General features: G+C 41.1%; 1 protein-coding gene across 1 annotated transcript in view; it reads right to left on the bottom strand.

Moving 5' to 3' along the window:
- AR (androgen receptor) overlaps positions 1-16,879 on the bottom strand; it is a 182,686-nt gene that overhangs the window by 18,606 nt on the left and 147,201 nt on the right. The window contains exon 3 of the mRNA XM_038587597.1: positions 14,171-14,287. Within this exon, the coding sequence (XP_038443525.1) occupies positions 14,171-14,287 (117 nt within the window). The remainder of the gene's footprint in view (positions 1-14,170; positions 14,288-16,879) is intronic.

Here is a 16,879-nt window from a genome sequence, read left to right as displayed (position 1 = left end):
CAGTCCTCTTACAGAAGTGTGGCATTGGGCAAGATAACAGGCTTCAGAGTCAGATGATCTTAAGGTCAAATACAGCTATGTCAATTACTTGCTTAATATCTTTGAACTCTTTGCTCTCACAGCTTTTCTGAGATTCCGTTTCCTCATTTGTAAAATGGGGGTTCCATCACCTAGTTCTTGGGACACTCATGAAAACTAAATGAGAGAGAATGCCTGGCACATAATGAGCCTCCCAAAATGATTCCTTCCCTCTCCATCCATTTCTAATGAGTAGAGAGTGAATGGTTTGCAGGTGACCAAATTCAGGCACAGGGAAGAAGGAACAGCAGGATTAAGAAAGCCAGATACAGCAGAGAAGAGAAGAGTAACACATTATAAAATGAAAAACAATGACTGAGTTTCTTCTGCACATAACTGCCTGTAAAACTGAATTCAGTTCTTAAGTGTAATTCTAAATGCTAAGTAAACATAAAGACATGTTTGCTGCAGGGCTGCAAATTCTTTGTGAAACCAGCCTAGGCCATACTTCTATGCACGTATAGGAGTAAGTGTGTCTGCACAGGTGCCTGGGTATTCCAGTGCTTAAATAAAGGGATCATGAACTCAAATATCTTCACTAGTCAGGCACATATGTAAATAAGTAAAACTGCCTAGCACACAAAAATAAGGTAGGCTGGGGACAGTGAAAGTGATTGATACCCTGGCTGGGGGCAGTCTACGACAATTTTCTAAACAAAGGCTGTGCTGGGCAAACAGAATGTTGTCAGTGAATACTGGCCTGGGGAAAGCTAGTTTGTGGCCTCTCGCTTACATCACCCTGGCAGACCATCTTTTCACCCACTGAGACTGTAGTCAGGGGATCTAATTGTGCAACTTCAGGCTTAGAAGATCAGATGGACATTGCATTGGGATCCAGGGGAGCTCAGTGTATGACCTTGGGAACATCTTTTTCCTTCTTTTGCACTTGGTTTTCTCATATGTGCATAAAAGGCAGTAGTGAAGAGCAAAGAACGTGGAGCCAGACCATCTGATGTAGAAAGCCTGGCTCTATACTTACTGGCTGTGTGACTTTGGATAAGACCTAGCCTCTCTGTGCCTCAATTTACTCATCTGTAAAATGGGGATATCATTAATACCTAAATAATGAAGTTTTTAATGAGGAATATATAGATACTGTGGCGGCACCTGTGAGTAAAGAGATGATTCTACACCACTAGAAGGACCCTCCAAGACTGAAGCATGATGAAAAAATGCACTGAACTTAAGGAGACACAATGGAATGAGGACATCAAAGTTCTAAAACATTATTTACAATTAAGGGCTTTTTATTATTGTGGTGGTTAATTCAGAGTCTTATGGGATACATGACCTCTAACATATCTTTTGACTTCTCTTGTACTTCAGTTTTCTCATCTGTATATTGGCTCCAATCTCACCTGACTACAGCGTAGGACAATTATTAGGAAGAAATAAAATGATCTCAGTGAAAGTGTTATACTGGTAAAAGTATATGCCAATGGGCAGGCTATGATGCTTTCCAAGAGTGGATCTTTGTTTTCCAATAGTGGATCTTCCAATAGTGGATCAATAGTTCTGAAAAACTACTTAGGGTGGCAACGTATAAGAAGCATTGCCTCCCACCTTGGGCATCTGGTCTCAGGCCAGAGGTTGAGGGCCAACCTGACAGGTTTTGGAATCCTAAAAGAATAATAGGATCATCTCACAGGGTTGTTGTAATTTGCCCCAAGAGAAAGCATGCTAAGACAAAGGTGCTTAGAACTGAGTAAATTCTGTAAGTCAATAGATTATGCCTTTTGCTAGCTCCTAGGCCCCACACTGCTCTGTTTCATCCCCTTTATTGGAATCAGGTAAACTTCTTTCTGAATAAGATAACTGATGAAACATACAGAGTTTCCACAGGGATTGAAATCAATTAGGAGTGAGAATCAGAATTATAAGACCCCCAGACATCAACTCTACTATGAAAGTGGAGCCTCAAGAGGTCTACAAATTCCACTAGGGCCCCCAAGAGGATGCAAAGTGAGTGTAAGCATCTGGCTTCTTCTTTCAAATCAGAATGCCAGTGCTTTATTCCGTATCTACATTTGGGCCTCTTCATCAGATTTTGAAGAAAAGGTTACATTGCCAAGAAAATGCTTGAGGGCCCCAGCTCTTATCTATCCCTTCCTCTCCCATTCAAACCAATCCCTGTTTTAAAGAGGAGTAGACTGAAGGCCAAAGCCGTTTTGCCCCAGGTCACACAGCTAGATAGTAGCAGATCACAAAACAGACACAAGTATCCTGACTTCCAGTTGGAGATGAGTGGGGAAGAAGTAGGACAGGGACAAAAGACAGGGAACAGAGCCAGTCTCTGGCAAGCATGGAATGAAAGATGAGTAAGGGGTGCATACAAATATAAGTGTACACTAATAAGTATAGGCCAAACTTTCTCAGGCAAGACGCCCTCTTGGTCCTCTCCCCCATGCCTCCATTCTCCTCCCGGTCCCATTTCTGAGTCAGAGAAATAGCCTGCAAAAGGAATATCAAATTTTATCTTTCAAGGTTTATTGTTGGACTATTTAGTCTAATGGTTTTTAGTTCATGGAGGGGTAAACGTAATTAATAATAAAATGATATGCAATGCTGCATAGCCTTGCCAAAGCAAAGGATCTGGCAGAAACTATTTCCAAGTCTCTTTATGACTAGTGAGCCAAAAGAAAGGGGGTCACTGTCCAGATGCCATCCTGGGTGAGGGGCACAGAGTCATTACCAAAAATCTGCTCATGTGAAATTGTAGAGCCTGGAAACGCTTTCACATACCAGGCTTTTCCACTGGAAAAAGTAACTACATGAATTTAGAGCATACATGCTTTTACAATTACATTTAAACTGACATTAAAAACAAATGTGAAACAGCCCAAGCTGAACAGGTCAGCATGACCTGGAAAGCAAACGAGAAAAAAAAAAAAAAGAAAAAGTAAAAAAGGCTCAAAGTTAACAGCATTAATTCTGTCAGTCTGTTGTAAATAAGAAAATACCACTGATATATTATTAGTGGCTTTATTAAGGAAAATTCACTAGCAGAAATATGCAACTTTCAAACAAATAGAAAGCAGTTAAAAAATAAACTACATTAGCCTTTCAATCCACATTAGGGAACCTCTTGTTGGCCTGGAGATTAAAATTCTGTCCCAAGGAGTGGGAAACTCCCCTCCCTCCTGAAGTCCTTCTTTGGCTTTTCTCCAGAATGTTGCTGAGTCAGGAGAAAGAAAGAGAGAGAGAGAGAGAGAGAGAGAGAGAGTGAGAGTAGGTGGAGACAGGAGAAAGAAGAGGGTGGAAATGCAGGCTCCAGGCAAGCCACAGACAGTGCTCTGACTCTCATATTTGTCTGCCTCTAGTCTCAGGACTCCACATCCACCAGAAGGAAACTGGATTCAACATGGAGCCTTTGGGGCAGAGACCAAGAACAGTAAGATATTACCAACTCCAAGCACTTCTCCTCTTAGAATAATGCAAAGTTTGAGGCTGGCTTGAGAGAAGAACAAGACCTCATACCTGATGGAGAGGCAAGTGGATGAGGAGTACTGGGGTACTGTGGGGGAACTAAGGCTAGAAGTAAGGGGTGGAGTCTGATCTACTTTCCCCCTTCATTCTAACCTAACTCTGGGAAACTAGGGGTGGTAGAAAGGGAGGTGGGTGGGGGGTAGGGGTGACTGGGTGACGGGCACTGAGGGGGGCACTTGATGGGATGAGCACTGGGTGTTATTCTATTTGTTGGTAAATTGAACACCAATAAAAAAATAAATTTATAAAAAAAACAGGAAATAAGAGAAGTTGGCGCTGTTTTTTTTTTTTCAATTTTGAGTTCCTCCCTCTTTATGAAAGGGCTAAGAGTATGTGTTTCTACAAACAGAATCGCCTTGACTTTGGGAATAAGGCAAAAATAACTTACTCTGGTCTCTTGTTCTGTTTGGAGAGAGGGGCCAGCTGGCTTCTTAGGGCTGCTCCTCCAGGAGAAGCAGAAATCTGGTCCTTGTTCACTGCACTTATGTGGATCAACTACTGCCTTCATCTAGGTGATGGGGCCTGAGGTTAAAATCTAGGTCCTTGGCAATGGTCCAGCAAAATGGAGGTAAGGGAAAACTCACAAGTTGAAAAGCAAGTAAAAATGGCCACAGAAGCTGCAGATAGGCATAGTGGCTTCCTGTTCCAGGTAGCACTTGGAGTCCCATCAGCAAAGCTTCTTCCTGGCAGCACACTGTAGAAAGCCAGCAATCAAGCCAGAGCTTCACTTCATCCAACCACCTGAGTGCCATCACATATGATCAAGAATAATCAAAGGGCACAGTGCTAATGCCAAGTCGTATTACAGAAACTGACAACTGTGATAGTACTGCATGAATGATAATTGATTATTCTAGAGCTAGTCCTCACAACATCCCTGTGAGGTAGGGAAATGATTGGTCCCACTGTGGGGAGTCGTTAACCAAGAGGGCGGCCCCCAGCTCCAATGTTGACATCTGCAATTGAGGAGCAAACACTTGACACCCTAAGTCTCATGTTCCAAGGTGTTTTCAAGTTATCCATTGGAACCCACTAGAATCCTTTTTCTGAATGAAGCTGGTCAGCCTTCCTTCAGTGTCTGGTTGTTTTGAGATGTTTGCATTTGCCAACCCGGAATTTTTCTAATATGAAAATAAAGAGACAGGGTGAAATGTGGCAACTTAAAGATGGCTTGTACCCAGCAGTCTCCATAATCAGATGCCTGAGTGAGGTCCTCTGATTTAAGAGGCAGCATGCAAAACTGGGCAAAGGGAGTGGCTGCCATTTTAGACTGGGGCTTCTTTTCTCTTTTCCTACCTCCCTGTAAGACAGGCAAGGGGGAGAAAATGGAAAATTCTTTCCTTAGATTTGTTTTCTTCCTCCTTTCTTTTCTGCCTTATTGACAAATATACTAAGGAGCTTATGTATATGCTTGTGTGTGCCTCCTTGTACACAGCGGGCAATAATTAGTTTGTGGGGGTGGGGGATGTGGAGGAAAAGAAGAAGGTAGAATTTAACAGTCTCATTACAGCTACTCAGAGCCCAGCAGAGCCTCCCTATTTGGTCTTCTGAATTTCTTGCAGCAGCGAAAAAATCCCATGATATTAAGAGCATTATTACTCAGCCTGGAGATGGGAATGCTTCGAAACTAATGTCTCTGTGCCTAACAGCTCACTAATCAAAGTGTCTATGCCTCATTTTCCACCCTGGGAAGAGTCCTCAGTCTCACTGTGGCCAGCATGACACACCACCCTGTGCAGGCCTGGGCTGGTGACCTTTTTATCTTGGTCAAGATCCAGATTTTCTTCTTAGTTCTAAATGCCAGTCCAAGTTTTGTGCAGGTGATTTCTTCAGGATTTGTGCTTACATTTTTAAAACTGCTGGCTGCTAGAAGGCTGAAATATCCCTCAACAATCAATTTTCACTTCAACCACAGAACCATTGGTCCAATGGTGTACTCAGCAGGGGAAAGAAACCCATTTCTATGCCTGGCTTAAGAGATCTAAAAAGTACAGCTAAGATTGAGTAGACTGAGGAAAGTGGAACCTGATTTTAGAAAAGGTGATCTAGAGTAGTGATGCCATTTTGTTTACTTCTAAATACTTGTTGTCATGGAAACCTTTTCAATAAAAGACAATCTGAAGGCTCTACTGATTTCTGGGTGGCCATGTACTTTTCCCCTTAGTTCTATTCCATATACATATGATCTCAAAGGATGTGCAAAATGCTCTAAAAAAGCATCTTGCTCAAGTAAATTGTATGTATAGGTTGAGTTCAATAAGAAACTATTTTAAACACTTTTTTATCTTAAGGCTACATCCTATAATTTGTAAAAACAGGTGGCTATCTTTTTAAATCAAAAGTTTTCAAACAAGCAGTTATTTCAAATAATTTGTTTCTGAATTGTTATATTTAGAAAATACTTGCCTTTGTATATATGACCTATTGTGTTCTGTGTACTCTTAGCTTTCTGCCTACTGCCTTTGAAAAATATTGCCTATGACATCATTTTACTCTCTCAAGAGCAACTGAGGGATTTTAGAGCACTTACAGCAAAAGTAAACAACAATAAAATCTTTCTGCTCCTATTACACTTTAAAAACTCAAGCATTTTAAGTGGAAATTTTACAAGTAAGATACTCATTCAAGTACCAGACACGGGTATCATCAATTTTCATGACTTGAAAAAATTATTTACTTCTAACCATAGTTCTCTAAAAGCAAAGACTCAAAGATAGACTACAACATATATGTGCTGTCCCAGATAATTTGGTTTGAAGGAATTATGAGACACAGACTCTGGTTTCTCTACACACAAGTTCTCTTGGGAACTATAATTAGAGAGAAGTATATACCCTCTTCCCTACAATGTGTCACCAAATATGTATGTAATCAACAGGAGCACGGTGATCTAGACTACAGAGAACAGATTTCAGAGTTGATTCGAAGGTGATACTGAGAACAAAGAACCAGGGAACTAGTACCAAAAGCTACACTGTAATAACAGTGGTGACTGGGAGCACATAGGCTAATTCTCATTGATAAAAGGAGTGGAGGGTACAGTGATAAACGTTCTGTGCCTACTATGTACCAGTTTTTTTTTAAACAAACTTACAACATTTCTGTAAGGACAGTTTTATTATTCCCATGGTACAGTTGGGAGAAAGTTAGGTTCGAAAATATCTACTGATTTGTCCAAGGCCATTAAGATAGTAAGTGGCAGAGCCAGGACTAGAAATGAGTCCTGTCTATATCTGAGTGCCTTACACTATTTCCACTATATTACAGGATCTCTCAAAACAAAACCATGCAAAAGAAAGAAAAACAGAGGTTGTAAGTACTGAGTCACACGTTGTGCATATTGATATCAAAGTCTGTAGGGCAATTCTGCTTCTTAGTTATGCAGACGTGTAGGAGCACTCCGGTCTCTGAGAATTGTGTGTGGGAGCAGCATCCTTCTTAGAATTGAGACCTACAATTTGTATCTCCAACCTGGAGACTTTTAGGGCTCTAATTAGAGTCAAAGGAGAAGGGAGAAGTTCCCAGTGACTGAGTTCCACATTATTGATTCTTTATGATACTCTGTAGCTGCTGAACAGGGGGTAGAGGGGAATGAATCACTGGGTGCAAAGTGGGACTCAAATTCTACAACTCTGTGATTTCTAGGCCTCTTACTTTATCAAAGAGGTTATGTGGTAGCACCATAATGAAGGTCTGGGTAGATGTTGAAATGCTGGTTAGAGAGTGCACAAAAGGATTATTAAAATTTTTAGGAAATAATATCTGGATATTCTTCACCAAAATATTTAGTGATAATTCTGTACAATGCTGGAAATCCTTATATTTGTCAGAAATAACTGGTCTAGCATCTATCTTTCTTGAGTCAGGAATTTCTACCTGTGGCCATTAGATGACTTTGACAATAATGCTACTTTGGCCTGGATTACATCCTGACCTTTATGTATGACAATAATGTTACAGACCCCACATGGTTTACTTCAGTGATTTTAAAGGCCTCTGGTGTGTCCTCTTGAGACGTGGTGAGGATGGTCTACCTTTGGTCATGAAGCCATTTATGATTGATTATCCTGGTGAGCAATGGCATACATATCTACAAAATGGAAGAACTGGGCTAGAGGTATTGTCTGCCTATCTGTACCCAAGTTTTCCAAAGTTTATTCCACAAAACAGTGCTTAACAGGTATTAAATGAAAAAAAGTGCTTCTGTGGTTGAATTAAATCTAGGAATCCTGAGTTACCAAGCTCCTCATGTTACTTTATTGCAGTACTTGCCAAAGTCTGTGTTATGCTAACATACAATAAATCTTCCTGAACAGAACCATAATATGTAGGTTTACATAAATTATTTGACCATAAAAATCATTTTTCATGGACCATGTCATGGAACTAATTTTCTCAGAACCCATGCCAGGAAACACTAGGCTAGACAAAGGCAAGAAGTTTGTTTAGGGGACAGACTTATGTACATACATGGCTAGTACTTGCAGGTATCAATCTTTTTTTTTTTTTTTTTTTTAATTTTTATTTATTTATGATAGTCACAGAGAGAGAGAGGGGCGCAGAGACACAGGCAGAGGGAGAAGCAGGCTCCATGCATCGGGAGCCCGATGTGGGATTCGATCCCGGGTCTCCAGGATCGCGCCCTGGGCCAAAGGCAGGCGCCAAACCGCTGCGCCACCCAGGGATCCCCTGCAGGTATCAATCTTAATGGAGGCAACTAACCCCAGGAATCAAGGCTGTAATCTTAGGTGTTAAGCAAAATTTGGTGCTAGACTTTTTTCCCCCTCCCTCTCTCCCTGGCCTACTATGTATTTTTCTAAAGTTTAGGTCTTCCCCTCTACCACACTCATGCTGCCAGTAATTGTCTTAAAAAGACCAAATGTAAAAATGCAAAAAATGATATATGAATATGTCTAGCCCATGTCATAGATCCTTCACTGCCTGAAATCCAAACATTTTAGCCATAATAACTAAGTCTGTTTTCCATGCAGTTTTAACTTACCTTTCCCATTTCCCCAAATCTGGTCATTTTAATGACTTGCCATTCCTCAAACCCTCCATACATGTTTACTTATGTCTCTGTGCCTTTATTCTAACTGTGCCCTGTGCGTTGAATGCCCCCTTCCCTTCTGTCTCACTCAACTTCTTCCCAGTCATTTCCTCTTTATCCTTTAAGATTAAGATGTATTCATTATCACTGTCTGTCTCCTAATGTTTAACCTTTTGAGGTCAAGGATTTCATTTTATTCATCACTGCTCCCCCACAATGCCTACCAGAGTGTCTGGTGCATAGCTGGTACTCAATAGATATTTGCCAAATGAATAAATAGATGAGTGAATGGATGGAAAGATAAAAGGACTAGCTAGTTGACTGGTTGGAAGGATGAACAGATAAATACATGGATGGATAAATGCTATGAAACTCGTCTCCTGAAGAATCATGCTGTGAATAGTGTTTCAGCATTGGAATCACCCTCTTGCATCTGGACATGTGTGGACATGTGATCCAAAAGTACCAATGCAGGGCTGCTCTTGAGCATGGAGAATGGTAAAAGAGCTGGCATCAAGACAGTCTTCAACACTGGAAACCACAAGGATATTCATAGCATCCATGGTGATATCAGATCGTGGCCATGGGCTCTCTGAGCCATCCTCCCAACTAAAGAATCCTGGAGGTTAAAACCTGCAGATCTGGGGCAGCCCCGGTGGCTCAGCGGTTTAGCGCGGCCTTCAGCCCAGGGCCTGATCCTGGAGACCCGGGATTGGGTCCCATGTCGGGCTCCCTGCATGGAGCCCGCTTCTCCCTCTGTCTGTGTCTCTGCTTCTCTGTCTCTAATAAATAAATAAAATCTTTAAAAAAAAAAACCCTGCAGATATGCTAACAGTTTTGAGTCTCAGGTGTAAAGCTCAGTCTCGTAGTAGGACAGAGATTTCTCAAATATGTTAAAGTAAACCACTGAGGAAAACGCTGAACATTTTAAACTCTCACATGTTCTAGGTTTCTTTTCCTTTTCTGGGGTTTGGCTGCTACATGAAATTCCTGAAAGGCCTACCATCTTCCATGGTCCAGGAAAGGCAAGAGTAAAAGCAGGGACTAATGTCATTTATTAAAAGCTAAGAACTCAAGAGTTGCTTAATGCAAAAATAAAACAAACAAACAAACAAACAAACAAATAAATAAATGTTTGGGGAGTAATAGGAGGGAAAGTGAGAAGGAGGAAAAGGTTAGAAGAGAAGATGACAGCTCAGGGCAATTCTTTCTTTCTTATTACATCTTGGAAACTGGAAGTATATCCTTGGGAAATACAGAGAAAAGTGAGAGATGGCTGTGCACTTATATTAAAATTATAGGCTGTTGAAAAAGCCATAGTTAATTCACCAGACGGAAGGTCCTTTTTTGGATATATTTGTAAGTGTGTTTTTACATTAAAATTAGGCAAGGGGTGGTATATATATACAATGGAATATTATTCTGCCATTAGAAACGACAAATACCACCATTTGCTTCAACGTGGATGGAACTGGAGGGTATTATGCTAAGTGAAGTAAGTCAATTGGAGAAGGGCAACCATTATATGGTCTCTTTCATCTGGGGAATATAAAAAATAGTGAAAGGGAATAAAAGGGAAAGGAGAGAAAATGAGTGGGAAATATTAGTGAGGGTGACAGAACATGAGAGACTCCTAACTCTGGGAAATGAACAAGGGGTAGTGGAAAGGAGGAGGGCGGGGGGATGGGTGACTGGGTGACGGGCACTGAGGGGGGCACTTGACGGGATGAGCACTGGGTGTTATGCTATATGCTGGCAAATCGAACTCCAATAAAAAAACATACAAAAAGAAAGAAGAAAGAAAGAAAGAAAGAAAGAAAGAAAGAAAGAAAGAAAGAAAGAAAGAAAGAAAGAAAGAAATAATTAGGCAAGAGGTTCAGATTCCTGAAGCAATTAGCAATGTGTTTTTCAAAAGCAGCCAGAAATGAACTGTGTATAAAGAAAGGCCTATCCCTGTTGTGAATGGGCAGTTCATAGCCTGAAGGTAGTCTGTAAGTGATCCACTCCGAGACTCCAACCACCCTTAGAAACACCAAAAAACACCAAGAGCTGCTAAGAAAACAAGCAGTGAGCATGTAGATAGGGCTAGAAGCACAAAGGTAAAAAGTTCTGTGTTTTAAATATCTCTGAGTTAAGGTGATCCCATCACCCAACAGTAGACGGAACACTACAGACGAAGCCAGTTAGAAATCTTGAGGCCTCAACACTAAGCAAGCATCAGCTGTAGAGTACCAGTTCTTAGAGAACTAAGATACAAGGATAACCCTTCTGCCCTCTACTCCCTCAATAATCTGTGCATCCAGTCTACTTTTAGACACATAATATATCTTACTTCATTGTAACTGAGATAGCTAAAATTATTATGCAAGTCAAAACACTCAATTCTAGACTGTTTAAACTTCTGAAGGCAGTGGATACATAATCAAAAGAAAGCTGGTAAGCTTTTTCTGTGACTTTAGACCCAGAATCACAAAATGAGAGTGTCAGAAAGGTCCTTGGTAAATCTCACTGTCCCAATTTTATGATGGAAAATTGCCATTTTAGAATATATTATACTGTTTTGAGTGACAGAAAGAATAAAACAAAATTATAAGAATTCTCCTTCGGTATGATCAGAATGTCTATGTTAAACCCAAATCTTATGAAAAGGGAAGTCTACTACTAGAAGAAGTACATTCTTCTAATGTAGAAGGGCCACTCTACATTTATGTTTTCTTTCCATTGTTTTGAGTAAAGGTGTGATGTACACTGAATTTGCAAGTTAATCATAAACTTGAGAAGGGTTTGCAGCAGAGAATCGGGAAATGTGGAGATAAGTTTAGCAAAATGAAAAAGTTTGTTTTTCAAACAATGGTTTTTAAGTGGGCATATACTTGGGATGCTATTGACATGGTACTTGAATACAATATATGATTCCCTTAACTACTAGAATCAGCTTCTTTAAGTTTGAGGTGATCAAGAGTGATTTCTGGTGATGTTCTCCCTGCCTGTTAGAATAGTTAAATATTATAGGGCACGCAAGTAACTCAGTGCAAAAGCCAACTGGGAAGTGCTTTAACAGCTTACCATTTAAATTACTAGTGACTTCACTGTCATAGTAAGCCCTCACATTTGTCTAGCACTTTGTCATTTACTAAGGATGTTCATGTTCATCATGCCTCTGTGAAAGTGATATCACTAAATTATAAATGAAGAAATTGAGGCTTAGAAGGGGCACAGTAAATAATGGATCTGGGCCTTTAACTTAGATCTGTCTGACTCCAAAGGCAAGGCCACATACACAGTATCAAGAATCGTTGTATCTTGTAGACATTTCTTCAAGTTTGCCAGCCTGAGCTCTATTGCCCAGTATGGTGCCTTTGTACACAATTGACATTCAATAAATATCACAGAAGTGAAACTGAAACAAAAGCCATTCACAGTGCTTCTCACCTTCTTTTCATTGTGTTGACTAAGCCCATTTAAACTTGAGCATTCTATCCAATAAATCAATTTGAAAACCTACTGTACCACTCTCTCCATGAAATTAAGTGACAGATTTATGCTGGACTAATATATGAAGTAGTGAAATTACTCCTTTTGAAAAGGGGTTCACTATAACCATGTCATGAGTGTTTTATAATGGAAGATATTGGGGCACCTGGGTTTCTCAGTGGTTGAGCATCTGCCTCTGGCACAGGTCATGATCTGGGGGTCCTGGGATCCAGTCCTGGATCAGGCTCCCTGCTAGGAGCCTGCTTCTCCCTCTGCCTATGTCTCTGCCTCTCTCTGCGTGTCTCTCATGAATAAATAAAATCTTGTTTTTTAAAAAAGAAAGATGTTGGCTAAAACGTGAAACTAATTTTTAAGATTTGAACTCAAACTTTATAAGGACTTTTTTGTTTTACCATAAATCTTCACCTATGTTAAAGCAGGCTTATAATTCATATCAACAGATGGAAAGCCGAGGGGCTTCTGTACCTGGGAGCCCCCATCACTAAATAATTGAGGGCTAAATAATTGAGACCTGAGTGCATCAGAACTCTCACCATAGGGTTGTAATATTCATATGAAGAAAACTCCCTCCTATCAGTCCCTTGTCACCTTTCTTGGCTTCCCTTCTGCATTTCACCCCAGTCCTCCTCCTTCCTCCCAACAGTAGACCATAATTGTAGGATTTCTCCATAGTACACCAAGCAAATAAGAGCATGGTTGGTCTTTGAGTCAGAAATTTGAGTCTCATTTAATGCGGCTGCCTGGGAAACTACTCACAGAGCATCTGCCTGCAAGGTCTGGGAGTACTAGACACTACTTGAGATGGCTCTGTTGCAACTGTCTCAAATTGAACCTGAGTCAATTCATCTGTAGTACTTTGGTCTGTTTAAAGACTATTATTGCCCTGTAAGGAGGGGCAGACACAGTTATCAGCATGAATACCCACACAGAGTTAGGAAACAAGTTTGTTTCTGTAACCATGTACACAGGCAGACAAGGTACTGAGCACCCTAAAAAAACCAGAGATGCACAAGTGCTCTAAATTAGCCTTGAGAAAATAAATAAAAAATAAATAAATAAATAAATAAATAAATAAATAAGCCTTGAGATGTGGAGGAGAAATGGCAGGATTCCAGGAACTCAGGTTTTCCAGGCTGATAATGAATAATCAGTTAGGAGGCTATAGTTTCAAACATTCAGAAAAGGGCTTTTTTCAAGTTCCATTTTCAAATCAAAGTAGACTGATGAGCCTGCTTTTCTCATGAAAGATGCCTCTTTTTGGAAGCTGCAAGAAACACCCTGCCACTGAGCAGATGTGAACATGAAGAAGTGAGGAATTTGGAAGGGGAAAATATACAAGTAAGCCAAGCCTTTCTGGAATGGTGACAGTGCTCACGGTAGACACAGGGTAGGGGACAGAGAGCTTATGATGAATGGCTGCCCTCAAAAAAGCTGTATCTTCCCTCTGTCAAGCTATTGTGCTCCTGAAAAAATGCTTTTGGAAGTTATCAATGGATTTGCAAAGAAAAGAAAATGATTAAAAGGCCTGCTCAACCCTGGGGAGAGATGCAATAGGAAACTGGTTCTGCTTGGCAGCCTAGTCATAGCCTCCAAAGAGAAGCAGCTTCTCATTCCAGGTGGCCTGCCCTACAATATAGAAATAGTTAACTGAGATTATTCCTGGGTGTTCAGGGCCAGCCTGTGCCTGGGTCATCCTGCACCTGTGATTATTCTGGATTCTGTAGTTCTTTCATCCTAGCTATCATTCAACACATAAGGCCAGTATCACTGTGTCCTCTGGGGACTCCAGAGTCCACTCCACACTCACTCACCACCCCCTGATGGGTCCTGATCCCTGCTTCACACCTTCTGTTCCTATGCTGAGCCCCAGAGTGGGGTGTGACATGCTTAAGGATAAAGAAAGCCATTAGCTGGGTGATGGCCACATAGGATATGAAGGAGTCAGTCTGTATCTAGAGCAGAGCTGGCCACCTCAGAAGTACCAAAGAGGAAAATCTGGTTTAAAGAGAGAATGAGAGAATGAAAGAGGGAGAGGGAGGAGAAGGAGGAAAAGTATCATACCTCCCAGAGTCATCCCTGCTTCATAGCATTTCCGGAGGCGACAAGATGGACAATTTTTCCTTCGGAATTTATCGATGGTACAATCATTTCTGCTGGCACACAGGTACTTCTGTTTCCCTGGAAGAACAAACAGAATAGGAGATGCCCCATTAATGCACTTCCAGACTCTCTCTCCTTTAGTACTTCTAGGCAGAAAGGGCATAAGGATATATCCTGCCAGATGACAGAAGTGAACAGAGAATGGCCATTAACAATTTGATCACACAGAATCACACAACCTGGGTTAATTCGATGCTTTTTTGTTTGGTTTTCATAGGTGTTTTTATAGAGATGCACAACTGAGGTCCTGCTGATACTTCCTTTATAAGGACCACTCACTGGTTTTTAAAAATAAGATATTCTACCTGTACTAAAAGCCATGAATGTCCATGGGAAAGTGATCAATGACAGAAATTACTGCTCCCTTAGCATAACACAGCAGAGACTTGGACTTAGGCAATGTTTCTAACTCCTGACCTCTGTAATCATGCAAAGGATCATACTCAAGCTAAGATGGTGCCTGTTTTTCACAATAAAATTATGGGTAAGAATTCTATGAAAGAGAACTCCACAAGATTTCTCATTGTTTTTAAATTGTTAGTGATTTAGAGGGAAGGGCAAGATGGCAGAAGAGTAGGGGTCATCAACTCATCTGGTCCCACAAACTTACCTAGATAACTTTCAAAACAATCTGAACACCTACGAATTCGACCTGAGCTTTAAAGAGAGAACAGCTGGAATGCTACAGAGAGAAAAGTTTTAGATTCTAACAAGGTAAGAAGGCAAAAAAAAAAAATTAAAAAGAATAAGGTGGGGGAGGGGAAGTGCAACTAGCAGGGCTAAAGCAGAGCGGCAAAAGCCTCCAAGGCAGGAAAGCCCAGCCCTGGAGAAGCGGGAACTTTAAAAATCCATGCCGGAGTTTTCTCTGACATAAAAGTGCTTAGCAGGGAACCTGGGCAGAATCGCAGGAGGGACAGTGAAGCCTCAAGATTCCTGGAGGGGCACCGGGGGTAAGCTCACTGCAAAGCGCAGTCCCATCATGGTAAAGGGCTGGAGCACCACCGCCCTTGGGGCATCTGGGAGAAGCCAGTTAAGTGGGCCAGCTCTGGAGCTGCCTTTACCCTAGAGCCAGGCAATGGACCGGAGGTGGCTGTACTCCATTTCCTTCGGGAGAGGCAGTCCCCGGGAGTGTGGGTCAAGCAGCACAGCTCCCCGGATCCCAGGGCGCCCAAGCAGACAAAGCCAGAGATCCTTTGTTCCCCCTAGGACAGGCAGAAGTGTGGAGGGCACAGAAAAGTGAGAACTCTCCTGCCACTGGGCACCCGGGGAGGCTGTGCAGATCAGTGCACCTGCGCCTGCCCCCAGGAGCATCTAAGGCCAGTGCAGACTGGGAGACTGCGGTTAGTTACTTGCCGGGAGCTCAACTCCAGAGCTGAAAATCTGGCCACTGGCCATTTTTGTTTTTCCTCGTGCCTGGGAGAGGCAAGGCCTCTAGGGAACAAAGGCCTCACAGGATAAACCGCTCACACTGAGCCTGGCACCTGGCAAGGGGCAGGGCATCTCAAGCCAGGCACAGATACCTGAGAATCAGCACAGCAGACCCCTCCCCCAGAAGACCAGCTGGAAGAACAAGGGAAAAGCAAGTTTACTGAACAAGCAGTGCTGGAAAGCTCCAGGACCGAGGGAAAATAGTATATAGAACTAGAGGTTCCTTTTTTCACCTTTTTTTCCCATTATGACTCATTTTTATATCAAACTAAAAATTCCCAGTATTTTTTTCTTTTCCCACCTTAACTACAATATTTTACCAACTCTTCATTTATGTTTTTTCCTTTTTGACTTTCATATCTCTACAATTACATGTCTTAGATATATTTTTCACTTCTGGATTCCCTTCAACGTATTCAATTTAATTTGGTAGATATAAGAGACATGTGTATTTGCTTTTTATTTTTTTCTGCCTCAGTTTGTTTTACAACGGTGGAAATTAGTACCTTCTAAAACACGACCAACATACACCCAGAACCAAGTAGAATACAGTGTTGGTTCATTCTCTCTTCCTTCCAATTTTTCCCCCCTCTTTTATCTTGTTTATGTTTCTGTGGTCTATGTTGGGGCTTTCTAGAAGTACTGCTGGTTTATATAAATTTGGGATTGAACATCTTCTAACATACAGAACAAAATACACTCAGAACCAAGAGGATCACCCTCTAGGACCCCTCAGGTAGATTACATTCTTTCTTCTCTACCACTTCACATCCCCCCATTTTTTCTTTTTTCTTTACTTTTTTTTCTTTTTTCTTCTTCTTTGTTTTTGGCTTTTTATTTTTACTACTTTGTTTTAAAATTTGTTTTTCACTGTAGTGGTCCTTTTGTTTTATTTTGTTCTGTTCTTCTTTTTCTTTTATTTTCTGGTCTCTGACCTCTTCGGAATCATTTAGGGAGTATCTTACTTAGGTCGTGGATATTTTTGACTCAGCTCACTCATATAGCCACTCTGCACTGGACAAAATGACCACAAAAGAAAGAACCAGAAACAATACTCTCTGCCACAGAGTTACAGAATTTGGATTTAAATACAATGTCAGAAATTCAATTCAGAAGTACAATTATAAAGCTACTGGTGGCTCTGTAAAAAATGAATAAAGCACTGTAGAGACTTTATAGACA

The sequence above is a fragment of the Canis lupus genome, chromosome X, assembly GCF_011100685.1.
Source record: "Canis lupus familiaris isolate Mischka breed German Shepherd chromosome X, alternate assembly UU_Cfam_GSD_1.0, whole genome shotgun sequence".
Taxonomy (NCBI): domain Eukaryota; kingdom Metazoa; phylum Chordata; class Mammalia; order Carnivora; family Canidae; genus Canis; species Canis lupus.
The sequence above is the reverse complement of the archived record's forward strand: the minus strand, read 5'-3'. Positions and strand labels throughout refer to the sequence as shown.